Below are 19,562 nucleotides of genomic sequence, written 5' to 3'. Positions count from 1 at the left end.
TCCTTAAAATCACTTTGCTGCTTACAGAGTGAGCAAGCTCTTCCCAGGTACATATGTATACTGTGATGTCATACTACAAGAGTGTCGACTATTTGCCCTGGGGTCTGTTTAATTATTTTTTTAAATTAATTTTGATTATTACAGCTGATTACACCTCAGTGAGCAATGTAATTGATATTTGTAAATGTATCCCAAGGAACATTTTGTACAACATGCTTTTTGCTGTTGAAGGTTAAAGACTCTGTTATTGGTTTTTCCCTAAATATGCCCACATCATTAGTTCCTCCAGTGAAAAGGTTGCCATCTGGAAAAGGCAGCACGGAGACATTATTCAGGCACAAGTGCATGAAATTGGTGTTTCTACATCTTCTGTCTCTCTTCTGCAAGGAAGCTGCTTGTAATTAAAGGAGCTGGGTTTGGAAGAAACATTACTCACTTGGTGTTATTCTTTATCATGTCAAGTACTGACAGCTCCATAGCTCTGATAAATTGTTCTTCTCAATGAGATACGAAGCTACAGTTCCAAATGTTCTTCTCCACTCTCCTTCTCCCCCCTTCTCCCTCCAGACTGTCTTTCAGAGTTTGATACACTTTTTAGAGAGGTGAAATTTAAGAGGAAGAAAATTTAGTTGCCCCTCAACAGTTCTCTTCCTTTATAGACTTACATTAGAAATCTTACATTAAAAGTAAATGGTATTTTTGCTTCTACCTCCTGGTTTTGACCACTTTGGTAGTCACTTAAAAATGTGCTGTAATGTAATTTTGTATCACTTTCTTTGTCAGGGGACTTCTATGTTCACTACTGGCCTCTGTCTTCATTACTGCAAGTTATGGACTTACGTCTGACAGCAATAGGCACTTGGTTGAAACATGGAGATTAAAGGAAAAATAATAGTATGAACTACATAGGGAGGAACAAAGAATTTAAATCCTGGAGTAAAATAAAAATATTTGCTCCTGACTGAGCAAAGTTTACTGAGAGAAGTGCAGAAATTCACCCAGGATTTCAGAGCTGTGCCCAGTAGAAAGAAGAAATGGGTTGTTTACTGGGTTGTTAATGTGATTCCTCTATCGACTGAAAAATAAACAAAGACGTTGAAGCAGTAGTAGTATTTGCTGCAGATTAAAACAAACAAAAAACAAGCAGCAAACACTGCTCTTAAATTTTTCCCCACGATTATTTACAAGATAGGAAGAGTGCTTTTGAGACCCAATCCTCAATCTGGAAAAAACAGCAAAATTCAAACTGTTCACTCCAGCAAAGGATCAGGCCCCATGTTTCTGCTGTGCTTTTGCTCATGTTCTCCACCATCAGCAAAGGCAATTTCCTGCTATTTGGTAGCAAGTATGAGAATCAGCCATCAAATGCAGCTGGTTTTTCTGTATATTTCTGAATCCACTGTGCTATCTTATGCTTTGCTCGTGGCTTTGTCTGCGAGGCGTGATCATGTAGAAAAGAGTGTAATTACATTTCTGGTAGTAGAATGGCAATGATCTGCTCTAGTAATTGCTGTTTTGTACTTTCTTGGAAGTTTGAGTAGTCATGCAGGAGCACAAGGAGCATTGTTCAAAGTTGGATTTTTTGATGCTTACAGGTGAGAGACTTGGGTAAATTTGTCAGCAGGAAGGTCTGTAAGACTGAATACAGTGCCAAGGTTTCCAAATCACTGACTTTCCTGTTTCAAAGTGAGCCTTTTGATCTCTTGCTCTTTCTCCTCCTTTCCCCCTCCCCAGTTTTACTGTCAAAATCTAGTATATGTATTTAATTTTTAGGTTAGTAGCGTCTGTGATTGGTTTTGATATCGTCAAAAAGCTACAAGAGCAGCAAAGGACCACTGTAACAATTGTATTTCAGTCAACTCTAAATCAGTCAACAGCTGCTTCATGCCCTGTCCTGAGGTTCCTTAGGATTAGTGCCTGAGCAAGGTTACAAGCACCGTACTTCTAACTCCTGTAAGACACAGTGCCTTAGAGCTGTTGCTCTTTACAAGAAATGCAGAGCCTCCTCAGTTTTACAGGAGGCCTGATCATGCCTGTCCTCTACTGTTTTCATTGATTAATTGCATTCCTCTATGCCAAAGGCCCATATAACTTGATAGAAAAGGTCTTTTTAATCCCAGTCTTCAGAATGAAGAGGTTAAGAGACCTCCTAACTTGTAATTGCAAAGCCAGGAACTTAAATCTTTTTCTTACCAATCACTTAGTTGGTCTTTTATCAGCTTTTCGAGTTAAGTGAGTTAAAACAAGCAAACATTTAATGATATTTCTTTGAAAAGAGCATCATTTGTGTAACATGTTTATCTTCATAATAGAAGGATAATTAACATCACTAATTATCTAATTAAGTTCATTAACTATGCACCAACAGTGCACCGTGAAGTTGACATTATGTTCTTCTGTCAACAAATGCTTTGATTTCTTAGGAAGTAATTAAAATGTAAATTAGCATGTCATTAAATGCACAAGGGAACTTTGGAATCAAATATTCATTTCAAAACTGCTCATAGCACACATTTTTTTTACTTCAATGAAAGCAGGCACTTTACTATTAATGATGTATATTAAACAATTTCCATTATAATATTATTGTCTTGTTTAATAACTGGCTCAAAGCTAAATTACAGCATGCTGTAGCAAGCTGAAAAAAGTTTCTTTAACTTTGAACAAAGAAATTTTCATGTCCTCTTACACGCATATCTGACACACTGCTCATTTATCATTTTCAGATTGTTTACAAGATCATAAAGAAGTAATTCAACAGGTCAGTGTTAGCTAAGAATTGCATGAAATCATAAAATATAGAGCTATTTCATATTATGTGATACAAATCACTGAACTTTCTGAAACATGGGAATCATTTCCCCATTCATTGAAGATAACTGTGTAGCTGAGAACTGGAATATAAATGTTGTATGGTGAATACAGGTCTTTAGGCTGCCTCAGATTCCCAGACCCCTCAGTCTGTCCCCTAAAAATTCATTAGAGGTTGCTGCAGGAGATGGTGTGTGATAGCACAGTGTACAATAGAAAACCTATCCTAGCAAGATTGCTTCTTTCTTGATTTATATCATCTTAAAACCTGAAACACAAGAGACATTGCTTACAAATTTTCTGTGGGTAGCTCTTCAGAGGGACTTTTCCTGTGTTTTTAAACTCAGTGGTCTTCTGTAGGAGTGAAGTGCCTTCACTGAATTACACATTGTATGAAAATGTTGCCTGTTATTTCTCCTGCATATTGTTTTAAAATATACTTTTGCCTTTCAAGCTAGAGATTGTCTGGGTCAGGGTTAAGCTTGGATATAGGATTTCAGCAAGTGGAATTTAATGTTTAAAGCTGTTGGCACCAAAGTCTCATCTTTCAAGAGCTGCTGGTTGTGGAGTTTTATTTTCACATAATGGAGCTGATGCCAAATGAGTTGAATGGTGTTGACATGGATGAAAGAGGAGTTTTATTTGGTTGCAGAAAAACCCTAGAAATTAGTGCTAGCCACTGAAACAGACTATGATTTTCTTTGCCAAATACATAGATAAATAATTTCTCATATTTCTTGGTTCAGATATGTCTGTTTTCTTCCAGTTTTTTGATTCAACATTTTATTTATAATAATTTCAGAAAGAAATGGTTTGAATTCAAAAGACTGAAGTGTCAATTTAAACTGAAAAGTAAAGAACAGAAAATCAAGGGAGGCCCTAGAAATCTCTGCGAGATTGACTTACATGTTTCTTCTAAGTGAGGCTATAGGTTGCTAACTGTGCTAAAGTCTGTGACCATTCCTTTCTTGTTGCTCTCATCTTTGCTAGCCAAATTAAAGTTTGCTTGTGTTCTATTTATGCTTTCTGCTGCAGAGTAGCTTGAAGTATATGCACTAAGAAACTCCAGAAGTAATCTTGTCACCTTTAAATGTAAGTCATTTTAGGAAAACTATATTTTTGAGTCAGGAGAGAGATGTTTCTTTTTTCTGTACTCTAACCTCTAAGCATACAGTGGTGTTTACAGAATTCTTTCATCAGCTCAAGGACTAGAAGGGCACATTTTTCTTACATAAAAGCCATGATTCAAATGTAATCAGAAATGCCAGTGCATGAGAATGTTGGACAAATGCATTTAGATAATAGTGTGTAATAAAGCCCTAAGTTAAATACACCTGTAGGACTTCCACATTTTAAATAGAAATAGGAAAACAGTGAGTAAGAGCAAGTGAAGGCTAGAAGAGACTCCACTGCTATTCCCTGTGATGCCAAAGTCTGACCTTCACCTTTCACTTCGGAGGTAAAAGTTAATGCCTCTGCTGTAACAGGATGGAAACTGAGTCCTCAAGAGGTTGAATGAATTATCCCAAGTCACAGAAGCCATTCTCAGAGATAGGATTAAAGAATAAACATGCCTTGACTCTCATTGTGCTTTTTTGCTATTAGGAGACAAGTAATCTGTTCAATAGTGTCATCTGTTGAAGGGCTGTGTGTATGCACGCACACATACAGACATATGGTTGCTATAGAAGTAGATTGGCTTCTGTACTGCCTGGATTTAGCTGATAAATAGTCACATGTACGCACCAAGCTTTAGGTTTACCCTTTGAAACCCACCCCTGTGTGTGGGTACATTTGTGATGCACTGAAATATGGAGGATTTTCTCATTAGGTCTGCTATTCCCCAACCAACTGGCAATGCCAGGAATGCATCCATGATCCTTAGGAGCAGTTGGCACACTGCATTAGCCTCCTAGTGGGCTGAGGCATGAAGCTTCCCCGCAACACTTAACTGCTGGAACTCAGTCTGTTGAAAAGCTAAATGAATTTTGGCAAAGCAACAATAAAATCCACACGGCAATAACAATTTTGTGATTCAAAAGAGCCTGCAAGCAACCCTCAGTGTGGAGAGTGTATGTGAAGGACTAGGATAAACTGCTCTTTAATTTGCTAAGGAAAACATTATCTGCCTTAGCTTAATGGCTGTTACCTGGTGAGTAATGGAACAACTTTTTCTCTTGTGAAATGAACCTACTTGCTGCCTAGTGCATAGTCACTTTCTTGAAAAGTAATCTGGTCTCAAGAAAGGTGGCCTATTGTTTGCACAGGGTAGCAGTGTACCTGGTTACTTTGTCAGATTTAGTAGCAGGAGAAGATTTGGAGATGTTATGTACTTTGTCTCTATCTGAATAGAACAGGGCTGGTGCATTGGAGACTTTACCCAGCTCTAATAGTTTACTATAGCACTCAGATGCTTCTCTGTAAAGCTGCCATGGTAGCTATAATCCTGTCCTCTGTAGCAAGCTTGATGAGCAAGCATTGATTGATTTAGCAAGAAAGGACCAGAAGTATTGTGCTTTAACATTCTGGTTAGATGTGTGGAAACAGAAGGAGCATGAGAACTGCCATGAATACAAGAAGATAGTTTTCATATCTCCAAAGGGTTTAGGCTCAAAACTACTGAAACTCTGTCTCTGTGCCTGTGTAAGTCATGGTGGTTCAGAAATGTTCTATGAAAAAATTATTGGCTCTAGATGATGCCTGCAAAAATCATTTGCTTTTGTGAGAAACTCTCTCCTTCCTGACTAGGTCACATCCTCATCCACACTGGTTAGGGCATGTGGTCCAGAGGACAGAGGTGGCATATGGGGCTGCTGAGAAGAGCAATGCTGCGCCACAAGTGGATGCCATTTAATGTTGAGCTGCTGGGAAATATATACTTAAGAAAAACTGAACAATTTGCTCTTTCTAAAATGGCATTTCCTTAGTGTTCTGTTTCATCTGCTTTTCTGTTTGATTCAAGATGTGAAGAGTATCACATTGGTATCGTGTAATTTTTCTTATTCTAATGATGCTAATTTCCTATTTTCTTCTTTGGGAGTGATCATCCATAGAGATTTTAAGTATTTTTAATTGTCATTTTTGAGGTTCAACTGCTGCATATGTATTATCTCTGTGTTGATATCTTTAATACTTGGATTAAAGGTGCATCTGCCTCCCTTCACTAGCAGACAACCTGTACATAAAACCTGTGAAATGCATGCCTAAGCACATCCCTAAACATAGTGATTTCTTGAATCAGTCATCAGATCTATTTCTGCCATGCACAAACTCTTTGCCACTGTCACATATGTTATTTACATGCAGTGTCTGGCATCCCTAAGAGCTCACTACCTGCTGTGCTGTTTTTCTGTGCCTGTGAAATACTTTCTGAAAACCTAGTGACTGCTTGAATAGCCATAATTAGATAAAAAAAACCTTCCTTGAAGAATTGTGAAAGCCCAATTTAGACAAATAAAGCACATGGACTCTTCCTGGGATATGAGATCTTGTATCTGGTAAATCAGCTATATTAGAGTACTATCTGCCACTGGGAACATAAGAGTAGAAGGGGTTTCCAAACTAGTTCATCAAATGGTTTCTCCCTCCCACTACTGCATGCTCTCACCATATGCATCCTCCCTGTGGGCTTATCATGCTATTTCAAATTAATTCAGGTTGGGTTTGCCCCATCACCATCCCCCCTTTCCCTGCAACCACGTCCTAATGACAGGAAGTTGTGGACTCTCCACCCCTGGAGGTGTTCAAAACCAGGCTGGATGGGGCTCTGAGTATCCTGTTCTAGTGGAAAATGTCCCTGCCCATAGAAGAGGGGTTGTAACTGGGTGATCTTTAAGGTCCTGTCCAACCCAAACAATTCTATGATTTAGTGATGTTCCAGAAACTCAGCTCTTAGATTCTGTCATGTTCCAGAAACTCACTTCTTTGTTTCCCCATCTTCAAACTAAAGACTTTGACTTCTTTCATAAAGATCTCTGAGTGGTACTGGTCAAAACTACTGTGCGAGAGTTACAGCTGTGATGCTACATAAATGCTCTTACTATGTATGTTTATATACTTACAATATTTATTTTGTTCAGAAGAGCTAAAGTAATAGACTATCATCACTAATTCTAGCCCTTACCAACAGATGACTAGAGACACATGCTTCAAAACAAGTATGTGGGTACTGTCACTGTCATCCATGGGATAATTCGCTTGGCACAGTGAGGGATTTGAACATTTAGGCTTACCTTGTGTCTCTTAAAAGTCAAAAATTAATTTGTCTTGACGTTTATTTTTATTTATTAATAGTTTCGGCACATACTTTTGTGTGCATGTGTATTCTGTAGCACAACACATATAAAGAAAGCCTCCAAGTGCAGAGCCCTAATGACATAATGTTTCTTTAGGAAAGAGCTGTGGTATGTGTGGTGTCTGGATCATACAATTTGAGTTTGTTATGGCAAGCCTGAATATTTATGAGGTGCAGGAGTGTTAAGTGATCTATATATATTAAAAAAAAATATCAGACATAAAGCATTCCAAAGCTCAGTAGAGTTTTGTTAACTTATAAGTCTCACCTCAATCTTTTATGTTTTTCTTTTCAACTGTTTCTCATTATAAACAGTCTCTCAATCTCTTTAGTTGAAAGAAATTATAGAAAATTCACACTCTGGATTTCCTCAGTGCTAATAATTTTCTCTCCTATTTGAGGACTCCATACAGCAAGAGCAGAAATGGTTTTTGAGTCTGTGATTTGTTTTGGTTTTTTAATAGGAAAATAACTTTTAAATTCCATCACCTTTTCAAGCTCTAAATATTGGCTGGGGAATATGTGGCAGTAAAATGATCTGATTCTACTTACAATGTGATTGCCTAAGGCAGCAAAGTAGAGAAATCTGTAAATGAAAGACTTAAAGCATGGTTTCATACCCAGATTTTTAGGAAGGGATTGATCAATAAGGCTCTTTAGTAGACCCTTCCCTAAAATGTGCATTATAGTTCTTACATTTACACCTGCTTTTCTGTATATGAAACTCAAACCTTATGTTACACTACATTAACAATTATCAAAGCTGGCATGTTTTTGTTTAAGATAGATTTACTGTGGCACTGTTGAAGTTAAGCTACTCCGTAAAGAGGTGGTCTTTTAAAGGATAACCACTTAAAATTTTTAATGGAAACTGTTTATTTGTTAGAAACTTGTTTGCACTAGTTGTTCATTAAGCATTACAGTGTAATTGTTTTGACTGGCTTATTAAATAATAGCCTAGTTCATATTCTCCATGTTTATTGGATATCTTTTTCAGGTTTTGTTTTTGTGCATTGGTTTGGTTTGTGTGGGCTTTTTTCCTTCCAATCAGAGTCATCTCCAATTTTGTTAACTGTTCATTTCACTTTACAACCAGATGGTTTTCCCGTGGGATCAAGAGGGACATTTTCATCTGGTTGAAGCTGGCTAGCTATAGCTCATTTAGAAGCCAAAGTGGTTAGTCTTTGGTTGACCAGATTTGGCTAGCAGAACTTTTCCTCCTTAGGACCCTTCATATGTTTCAAGGGCTAGGAGCTGGGTCAGTGAGAATCTTCGCAATGTGGGCTTTGACCTTAGGGGGTCTCACTGGTGACCATGAGTGAACCACCGACTATGAGCAACTTTGAAACAGCTGCCAGTAGAGCACTGACTTGACTTGAATAGTCTGTGAATATCTAAAATGGAGGAAAAGGTTTTCTACTCTGAATGGTTTTGCCCTAAGTCCACATAGAGCCAGGATCTCAGCTCTTCTCCTACACCGAGACTGGTTTAACAGCACAGAGATGCTGTTGCTTTCTAGGTCAGCCTTTATGGGAGTTTTATATGAATTATGGAATAGTTTTGTGAGGCTGCAACTGTGATTACAGGTTTAATGATGCTTTAAACAAACAAAAATATAATGACTTTCATCAGTGTAAAACAGGAGCTTCCTGCAGGGAAACACCAATAAATGTGGCTTCGCAGCAGGGTTACAGACCTGGCTGGCAGCCAGCAGTAATCGGCACAACACCCAGGCCTTGTATGTTAACTTTATTAGAGCCCAGTGCAAGCAGCAGCCAGACAGTTTGCAGAGAGAGATCACTGCCAGTGTGGCAGAGAGTCCCTGCATTTAAAAGTTACCTACCTGATCCATGGCTTTAGGTAGTAAGAGGCTGGGACTTTCACAGCAAGTGCAGCCTCGTGCTGTGACTCACAACAATCTCATATTTGTTGGGGAAGTTCACCTGCATGTGACAGCATTCATATGGCACTGCAGGCACTCACCTCTCCTGTATAATATCACTACAGATCCTTGCCTCAGCTGGGGTCTCTGTCATTTATGCTATTTGCAGTACTAATTCAGCTCCAAAAAAGAGGAGCCTTAAATTGTATTTGATGTTTTCTTTCACCTTCTGAGAAAGTTCTGAGTAGTTCCACTAATGATCTTGTTAAGATCATGTCTATGTTTATATTTCCAGTCTAAGTGTGCAACTTGCTCTCAGGTAATTGACTAATCAGTACACTGCCTGCAGAGCCATCAAACTTGCAGACACAGGCCATATTCCCTAACTGCTCTTGTAAAAGAAGGGCAGCTAATGCCTGCTTCTGCCCCTCACAGGATTTGCACCTGCAGCACCTTGGCATAACGTGTTCTGACGTTTCTTCTAGGGATTTGTGTCAAGTATGGAACGGTACCGAAGAGTTGGGCAGGAGCTGTATGCCTCTCTGTACAAGGACCACGTACAGGTAAAGGATGAATATTGGGCAACAGCTTTCTGTTGGACTACCCTTGGACTACCCTGAGAAACTGAGCATTTTAAAAGTGAGATGAATATTGTGCCTAAAGAACTGCTGAGAGTTGATGAGTCAACACTCCTTCCCTGACATTGCCACTGAAGTGTGATACAGCATCATTCGGCAATCAAATGCCTCACTTTATTTTCAGGAGCCTTTTTTTCCTTTGTTTAAATGAATTATTCCACTCCTCCAATGGCAGAAATGAAAGTGAGGACTTCGACCTTTTTTTTTTCCTTAGTAGCAAGTAAAACTTTTAAAATAGATCTCAAGCTCATAGTAAAACATCACAGGTTCAAGTTTGGCCATTAGAGACCAACAAACTTTTGCCTCTTTGAAATTTGCACCTCTCCTCTTCTTTAAATTAATATTTTAATGCTCCCCAACTCCTTGCACACAACACCTAAGTAAAATTAATTAAACTTATGCCTTGCTCAGAGGGAGCATAGTACATTTGTATTTGAGACATTCAGACTGTTTTCAGTGAACATGATGATTGTTGCTATTTGTCACACACATTTGCCAGAAGAAAATGGAATTAATAAAAACCTCTGTGATATGGTTTTCCTGGCTGACTGCTTTTGAGTTGGAAATTTAATGAAAGCCGCCATTTTCAATTTTGTGATGTGCTTGTATTTGTCACTGTATCGTCTAGTCAGACTATCACTAGTTTATCCCTAATAACTTCTGCTGCAGCACACTGCCAGTGGTCACTTGGACTTGTTTGGTAGGTCTGCAGCACTCCCTCTGCGGTGGTCCCATCTGGTGGGTTGGGTAGATCCGTCTGAATCACTGGGGTGGTGCCACTGGTGGCTGAGAGGAGGGAAGTGTCCAAAAGCCAGCACAAAGTGTTTCTGTCCCACAGATGCAGCAGTGTGCTTACAGCAAAGCAGCCAAAGACTGGATGATACTTGAGGAGCAGCTTTTCTACAGGAGGGGCCCGTGGAGAGATGCTTCATGTTCGTTAGAGCCACGATGGATTCTTGATTGTTATGAGGGGCCTTCGCGAATGAGGAGGAGGATTCAACACATGAGCACCCATGCAGCAACAATGCAAACAAAGAGTGAGGTAGAAAGCTTTAGAAAGCTTTTGCAGGAGGTGCACAATTTCTGTAACAGTTGGTGGTGGCTTTATAGATTAGAGGAACATTAAGGTTGGAAAAGACCTTCAAAATCATAGAGTCCAACCTTTGACAAATATGTGCATTTCTTTCCTCTGGTTCTCATCACCTGACTCCTCAATATGCTGTTCCATGTATAGAGAACCCCTTGAAGGGGTGTGGGTTTGGGGGTAAGAAAGGCTCCAATGTATTTAACAGCAACAGAATGAGTTTTCCTCTTTTCTTGTATAAAATCTCCCCAGACGGGTGACAATATAACCTGTCCATACTTTTCTGCTAGTAGTATCTCAAGTGCTTCCCAATGTATGCAGCAGAGTCCAGTTAGAAGGCTGCACTGTCCTGTTAGTCATATGCTTACAAGTGCTGCTAGAAGTGGTGAATGGCCAAAAGGGGAACTAGGGTGGTTTGAACTAAGATTGAACTGTGTATGTGGGGTATTTAGTACTTTCTGTTTCTCTAATGTCAAAGTGTCAAATCCTATCAATGAAAGGCTGAAGCACTTTAATATAAGGTTCCTATATCTAAGACATTTTCATCTTTCATGTGCTGCTTGGATTCTGGCAGTTTTCTGCAAATGGAGTAGTATGATTTTTATCCTATAACTGGCCTCATGCACGGTGGTCTTTGAAAAGATAATAGTTCTTCTGTTTAATTGTTGACATTTGTTCCTCTGGGTTCCTTTCCAATGATGTTTATTTGTTCCTTTCCATTGAGTTTATTTGAATTTCCAAGGCATTTATTTGCACCATAGATCTAAAGCTGTGTTTTTCTCTGCCAGCTAGGTTCTGACATGTTTACCTGTCTGCATGTTCCACTCTAGTCACACCTAGTCTCTTTTCAGGTTCTCCTAGCAAACAGAAAGGAAACAACTTCCCCCACTGAAGTGAATCCAGGTAACCTTTTAGGGCTTCATTGCATCATCAAGAAAGTAGACATAAACAGTCAAAGATAATTGGAATTAGTGTATGGAGTTCCAGGTCAGAATTCAAGCCAGCAAAAAAACCTTAATGTTAGTGCTCTGGGCTAAAAAGTCACTGTAACATCTGGGACAAAGCTGATGTAAATTTTATAGGTGATATATCAACTGTGTTCAGAATTTGCTGCTCTATTGTTGCCACCTGAAAGATCTAAAAGAGCTATTTTGAAATGAAAGCTTTGGGTACTTTTGGGCACCTGCAAAGCTCCCAATTGCTTAAACTCAGAAGAAATTAGGTTGGAAATATGCAGTGTTGCATACTTTTTACTGTGATAGGGTCTAGCAAACACGTGAGTGGAGCTCATTGTTTTAGACTCCAACCAAGATGGAAGCAGTATGTAGTTCCTGCATGGAGTGGTTACAGTCAGCCTCAATAAGAAGGCTGACTGTGCCTTTTCGATCTGCATGCACTGCATGAGTGTGCAAAACTTGGGACACAGCTTAAGCAAGATATAAGTGGGTTGTCTGTCTTTGGGTTTTATTAAGATCCTGCTCAGTCCACATCCCCAAAGTCCACATTAAATTTTTCCTACTTTCCTAATCTTCCGTGATTATAGGGATTTAGTGTGAATTATGACTGACTGCATGTATCTGTCTTTGGTTCCCTGAAATAATCATCCTTCTTCAGCAGTCACAGGTTTTAATTCTCTTGCCTGTTTTTTGCACATAAATAATGCTATTTCCCAAGGTAGAATAGATTGAGTGAAAGTCTAAATTGCAAATGCTTCTGGTGTCATCCGGCTGCCACTGAAACCGCAATCTCTTTATACTGATACAGGAGAGCTGATGTTAAATGGAGCAGAGAGGGAGATGGATCAGAAGGGATTGGATTGTAACCAGCTAACATTCTTCCCAGCTCTACATGAAAGTTTCCATTCAGAAGACTTTTTGGAACTGTGTGTGGAGAGACAAATTATATTGCAGGAGTTGGCAGAGAGTGAAAAGGTAGGAAAGATGAACTAGAAAATTTTCTCTGGGGACATGGCACTTTAGAGGGTGAATTGGATGTGGAGGCCTATCTGTTCCTTTCAGTTTGGGGTTCAGGTGGATTCAGTCTACAGTACACATCATTACTCTCTGTTTCCCTAGAGCAAATATAATTTTCCAGCCTCTGTATGAACTCCTACACAGACTTTTCTTGAAGAGCAATTAACATTAATTCCTTGAAGTAAGAGAAAAAAATTTGGGCATAGCAACCAAGATATTCTCGTATGAGAAGTATTGTCTGAATTTGCCTAAGACATGGCAAATGATAAGACTGTGAGAATTCCTGTGCTGCTCCACAACCTTTATTCATGGTCAGAGCAGTGCCTAGATCAAACTTATTTCTGACCTCTGGAAGAGTGTGCCAGTTTTGTATAGGTTGCTAGTTCAGTGGTGTTCACATGTCTTCCTGAAGAATACCAGAAGATGTTTTCTTCCTCCCTTCATACATCTTTTCCTTTCTCTCTCCCCATGAGTTCTGGACAGATTCTTCCCTCTTAGGCCACAGAAACTTTCCACGCTTCCTCTTTGATGCTTCCATCATGTGTTACCTAGTCAAAACATTGCTGTTCCTTCTTTGCCCTTGTACAGAACTGGATGTACTTCACCAAGGTTTCTTCCCAATATAAGGAAGAGGCGAGTTCAGGACCATTGTGGGAGGAGATGAGTTGTGGAGTAAATAAGGGTGACTCTTAGGAATATTGTAACTTAGATGTTGTCAATTTAATTGAGGCATAGACATGGCCTCATTCCCTGATCTTTTGCAGTGTACCTGTTTTTTTCAGTGGCATCACTCCCCCAGTGGCCCAGGAATTAACATCCCATGGTGGAAGCCAAATACTTTTAGAATTTAAACTCAGTCATCACAGTGCTGTGATAGTTGTACATAGATACAGAAATAGCTGTTTTATTTTAATATCTCAATACCATCACCAGATTTTCTTGATGCTTTGCCAGCGGCTGGGGGTTGCAGTCGTGCTCTCTAATAGGACTTTCTCAGACCTCTTGGTGCAGTCTGTTTATGTAACAGAATTCATTTCTCTGCCCCTCCTCCTTTTGCCCCTTCCTCCCCATACTTCTCCCCAGAAGAAGGAGACAGGCATGAAAATGCGAGGCATGTTTTCCATGCACTGATCTCATTTTGAACCTTCAGGCTGTCTGTCTCTTCTCCATGTAACTCTGCAGGAAGCCATCAGAAATGCCAGGCATGTTTTTTTCCAGCAGCAGTCGCTGCCTTGCCAAGCTGGCAGAAGTATTAACAAAAGCAGCGGGGGGTGACATTAGCTGTCCTGTGCTCACTTAGTGCGCCGCTGTCCTGCCTTGTCAGTGGCTGCCTCCTGAGCTCTTTGCACTTTAAGCAGGCAACTGGAGCCATGTTCTCTCCTGCACTGCACAGACAAGTCATTGAATGTGCCTGAGTGTGTGTGAGTTTGAGTGTGTGTGTGACCATTGTATTTTTCCCTGGAGGGACCATGCTAACACTACTAGAGCCTGCAGGAATAGATGGCTAATCCCCGTAGTGTTTTTGAAAACTATATGAAGACTGTTTGCATCTTCACACATGTAGTTCTTTTGGAAATCTGGTTGTTGAACTCCAGAGCAGATACACTTTTATGGCTGTTTGCTTAAATGCAACTGGAACATTTAGAAACAGCTCTTCTGAAAAACAAGAAAAAGAAACAACTTAAGCCTTTAGCTTAATTCCCTTGTACATCTGAATGAACAGAGCAATCAAGAGATGCAGGGCTTTGGGCAATACCTTAGAAGGTAATTATTCAATTATTTTATGTCATGTTTGCTTCATTGATTAATGATTCTAGTCGCTTGTGAACTGGGTGTTGATCTGTTTTGACAGAAAATGGAAGTTTTTATTTAATTTATGATAATTTCAAGCTGCTTGGTGTTTCAGTGCAAGACTGAAGGTACAAGACTTGCAGGTACAACACTGTCCTGGTGGAGATTTTGTGGTACAACTCTGTCAGATCTTTGCTACTCATCAGCAGTAATATAGGTCACATTCCCCAAATGAAAAAAGTTTACTCAGCTCAAGGGCTCTTGTATTTCCAATAACGCAGATGTATTTAATAATAATATAAATTTGAAGAAATAATATAAAATTGGAGAAAGGGATTGACACCATTGACTGTTTCTGGTTGGATAGTACAGAATACTCAGAGTTTAAGGTTTGTGAAAGAGAGGTACATGCTCTTTCCTCCCCGTCAGGGTCTGCTAATGTGCCCTGGTCCAGCCTTAGGCAGAATAGCAAAGTGTTTATTTGTGCCAGACCATATCAGTGATCATGAGCAGGCCTCCTTCACGATCCACATGCCTCCTAAAAACAGACACATGATCTCTGGGTTTGAGGTGGATTTCTTAGAAGTCTGGATTTCAACTTTGTGTCTGTGGAGCTGCTTTATGAAACTGCCTGATATTTCAATATTCAGTTACCTTCATTTTGGGAAGAAGTGATCTTTTTCCTATTTAATTACTTCAGGAAACCATTTGGTTTGCTAATGTGAGCAGATTTCCCCAGTATTCTCAGTGCAAGCATACATGTCTCTAACCATGTAATGGCAGGCACTCCAGTTCAGGGTTCTGTGGTTGGCATTTCCCTGCAGAGATAGGCATTCCTGTGGGAGAGGTGATGAAAAAATGCTACCTTCCTCTTAGAAATCATTTAGAGGGGAAAGAGATTGAAGAGATTTTCATGAAAAAATACCCACAGAAGTCTCCCAGGGCTGGTTTTTGGTTTTTTTTTTTCTTTAAAGCCAGCTAGAAGAAAACAACCTTTTGTGCCCACTAAGTGATTTCAAAATGAAGCGCCCCATTTGTTGGTAAAATAATGTCTTTTCAGCAGAAGTATTTAAACGTGGAGATTTTATTTCATTTACTTATGAATTTAATATTTATGTTATCCTGACATCAAACACTAAAACCTTGTGAAGCAGTACAGGTCTGTTTCAGCTGACCTGAGCTAGACCGTGTGTATTTTGGGATGGCAAGGAAGGTTGTAGATTTGACTCCAGAAATAGTGAGGTTAGGAACAAAGGCAAAGAGCAAAGGAGAACCATTCTTACCCTACATATGATCGTGTAGACTTTATGTTATGTAGTAAAACCAATCCCATTTCTGGGTCAATTTTGCCTGCCCCAAAAAATAATACAGCTCCCTAGCTTGGTAGAGGTAAGACCATTGAGATCTTAAGAGAAAAACAGATTTGTGATACTTCTCATACTTGTCAATCTGTTCTTTTAAGAGCACTGTATTACATTTCTGAATCAGGAAACTTCTCCTGTTATATGTAGCCCACTGATCCTTGCAGCTTCAGGTGGACTCAGCTTGCAAAATTTTACACTCATTTCTGGATTGTATGCAATTCAGGATTGTGTTAATTTACAGGGGGAGCTCAGCAGTGCACAGTTTTCCTAGTATAAAAGGTAGTAGCGTTTTAAGATTTTGGGAGGAAGATTTTTGAGGCTGGGCTAATAGATGATTAGCTACTGCCTCCTTCCCTAGGAATGGAGGAAGTACTGGTTGAAAGTTCTGGTTGAAACTGGGCACAACACTGAGTTGGCCTTGACCCTCCCAGCTCACTGTACTAACCAGTGGGCTTTGCTTTTGGAGCTGAGTATATATAGAATATTACATGAGCAGACAAAAATAAGGAACTCCATGCTTCTAAATGTAAGAGAAATTCTTTGCAATAAACTACTGCTTGATTTAAAATCAGAACTTTTATTTTTCCTGCAGGCCACACCATTTTCCAGTCCCTATATTGGTTTATTTACTTTCTGCACCATCTATCAGCCATAGAAAATGTTCCAGAAAAAAGGCTTTCTTTTCTTTATCAAAACTGGTCAGTTCCCAAGAAAACTTTCTATGAACTGGCGTATATAATAAACAAAATACTTGGTTGAAAAATTCCCCATGTTTTTAAATTGTATTTTAGAAATTCTTCTACAAGAAATTGAGTCTTAGGATGTCAAGGCAAATTTTTAAAAATATTCTAGAATGTTTATCTAAATCTTTAAGACAATTAGATTGACAGATTTATATATTCTGATTGGACCTCTGTCAGTCGTATGGTGATTTTTGTGGCTTTGTTCCTGTGAATTCGCTAATCAATATGGCACAAACATTGGTTTTTGGTACAATATATGTTCTTCTACATCACTGGGTCTGGCTCCCTGCTGCCCCTGTCTCCCATGTTACCAGCTCCTGGCCTTATTACTCTTGCCTCCATACTAGGTGACGTTCAAGTGCTCCGTGGCAGTTGTGCGGGGTCATACAGCACTGGAAGGGGTGCTGCTCTTTGGCAAAGAGCACTTCTACATCTGTGAGTGCTTCGTGTTATCCCCTCTGGAGGAAGTCTACTGTACTAGTCACTGCTTGTCCAGGTGAGTCATTCTTTCCTTTCTTCCAGAGATCTGCTTGGTCAACTCCAGTATTGGCACATGGATGCCTTGAATTTGTACAGATTTGAGGGCATTTCAAGCAGAGTAATAGCACAGCAAGAAGTTTTCCATCCTTCCCATTTGTTCAAAAAACTGCTTAACATAACTAACAGAGGTGCTTGTTCACAGGCTTTGGAGATGCCATGAGAACACCCATCTTCAACAGATGGAGATGGTGGACAGTCTCACACATACATTGTTGGTTTTCAGTTATGTTATAGTGTTGTTAAAGTTTCTTTCTGAGTAGCTCACAGCTTTTTTTCATATGGAACAGTTAGTGCAAGACCCTTTAGCTTCATTGTCTCATAAGTTTTTTGTTTGTGCCTCCAAGACAGATTCGTAATTAATATTTGGCACACTGCTATTATCGCTGACTCATGATTTATTGAAAGCGATCAATATTGAAAATGAGTCTGTTAGACTGAGCTCTTTGTGCATACTGTGTGCTTATGTGCAAAACCCAGTGGGACAGTGAGTAGCTCAGCATTTTTACTCCCTGTCTGCTCTGCATCCGAATCTTACTAAATTTAATATCAGTCAGTCTGATCAGGTGACTTAAGGATCGATTAGACTGGATCTGATAAAAGCTTAGGTTGTTTTTCTAAGGGATTTTCTGTGGGCTAGGCTGTAGATGGAAATTCCAATGCATATACACAACTAAAATAATAATTAATTAATTGCTTAATTATTAATTCCAAGTAATTGCTCTTTACAATAGCTGTGTGTCCATATGATGCTTACGCTTGACTTGGGCTTTCAGGTTCTCCCAACAAGTTTCTTCCCTTGCTCATTCTCAGACTTCAACGTGTGCAAAACATTGCTGTCTGCCTGTTTGCATGCACTAAAAGAACTCCAAACCTACCCTTAGCCTCCACAGGCTCTTTATTTGGGTAACTAGTTGAAAATCTGCCTTTAGTATTTAGCTTTATTTAGCTTTGTTTTCAGTTTATGTATGTCCCAGTTGATCTTGATATCTCTTGGTATTGTTGTTTTTCTTTAGGGGAGGACTTGCATGTTCAAGAGGTCTCTCCAGGTCTTTTTTGTTTCAAATTAATTTTTTTTTAATTTATTTTTCTCCTCCAGAATCAGTGATCCATTTATTTTCAACTTATGTCATAAAGATCATGCTGTGGGAGACCAGATGTGTTCCCGTTATTCATATCATGATATCAAAGAGATTCATCTGATGCGCTTTCTCCTGCAGGTAGGAATTAACATGCTCAGTCATTAGAGGGAAAGCTGCAACAGCAGCAGTGACACGTGACTGAAAACTGCTTGCTCAGTTTTCACTAAGACTGCTGATATTTTTTTGCTTGAGTATCAAAATGCTTTTGGTCCCATCATTGCTTCATTAGCCTTTGCTAATACAAACACCTTTCTATACTCACCACAGTGTTAAAACACCCTGAGTGGAGTGGCTGGATTATTAATTGTTGGGCTAACAGTGTTGTTCACACAATGTGTTTGAAAATTAGACTTGAAGTTAATTTTCTTTATTTTTATGGAAGCTACCAGAAAGCAGCTGACTTTAGTAATATTGAGCTCCCAAAGACTTCAGTAGTTACAGCATCAGTGTACTATGGGTTACTAACACACTTATCCTGGGCCTCTTGGAATAGCATTCAAGTTGTGCATGTGGTTCAATAAAAGAACCATAAGCCAAAACAGAGGATTCTGTGCCTATAGCTGCAATACCCAGGAGCTACTCATCACCAGGGGCCTCAGTACCCTTTCAGTTTTGTCTCGTTTAGCTGAATCTGTGAGGAGAATCACAGAAGAGTCGTAACTAGAACTTCTTGCAACACCAGAGCCTGTACTTGCTTTGGAGGGTTTTGGTACAGTCTAAGGATTAATTCACAGATTTGACCAAAATACGGAATTTTGAAGCACCTGTAACTAGTTACTTGTTACTTTGAATCCATTTTTGGAAGGTTGAGATTCAGCAGGGAATTAAGAAATCATTTAGAAAATTCAGAAGCTGGAGAAAATAGGGCTGATAATTGTCTTATATCATGTAGTATGGTACTCATCCATGAGTCAGCCCTGTTTTATTTTATATTTAATTGTGTATGCAAACTGGGTAATTTTGGTGGGTGACGCTTCAGGATACAGTACATTGCAGTGGTTAGGTCACTCACCAAGCATGTACAGGAATGGTAAGTCATGTTCTGAGTAACTGTATGAAGCTTATTTTCTTAGATCACTTAGGTGATCAGCCTGAGTAGCAGAACTGTCACCTCTTCTGTTTGTGGGATAGCATCAAAGGTCCTAGTGGAAGACTTCCAGCTACTCATATATTCACATTTGTGTATGCATGGATTTTTTTAAACATGAAAAATAGAAGTGTTAGTGTGACCCAAAGTGAAAAGTGGAGATGAGTAGAAACAGTGTTTGGATGGGCCTGGGGAATAGGCAGAGCTTGCTGGTTT

At 39.4% G+C, this 19,562-nt stretch overlaps 1 protein-coding gene across 2 annotated transcripts in view; it reads left to right on the top strand.

The window, feature by feature from the left end:
- Positions 1–19,562, top strand: part of WDFY4 (WDFY family member 4) — a 124,845-nt gene that overhangs the window by 60,980 nt on the left and 44,303 nt on the right. For both annotated transcript variants that reach the window (XM_048311655.1, XM_048311654.1), the window contains exons 40-45: positions 9,473–9,550; positions 10,464–10,667; positions 11,561–11,612; positions 12,474–12,640; positions 16,928–17,076; positions 18,217–18,337. In XM_048311655.1, coding sequence (XP_048167612.1) covers positions 9,473–9,550; positions 10,464–10,667; positions 11,561–11,612; positions 12,474–12,640; positions 16,928–17,076; positions 18,217–18,337 — 771 coding nt within the window. The remainder of the gene's footprint in view (positions 1–9,472; positions 9,551–10,463; positions 10,668–11,560; positions 11,613–12,473; positions 12,641–16,927; positions 17,077–18,216; positions 18,338–19,562) is intronic.

The sequence above is a fragment of the Corvus hawaiiensis genome, chromosome 8, assembly GCF_020740725.1.
Source record: "Corvus hawaiiensis isolate bCorHaw1 chromosome 8, bCorHaw1.pri.cur, whole genome shotgun sequence".
NCBI lineage: Eukaryota > Metazoa > Chordata > Aves > Passeriformes > Corvidae > Corvus > Corvus hawaiiensis.
This window is presented reverse-complemented; position numbering and strand designations above follow the sequence as displayed.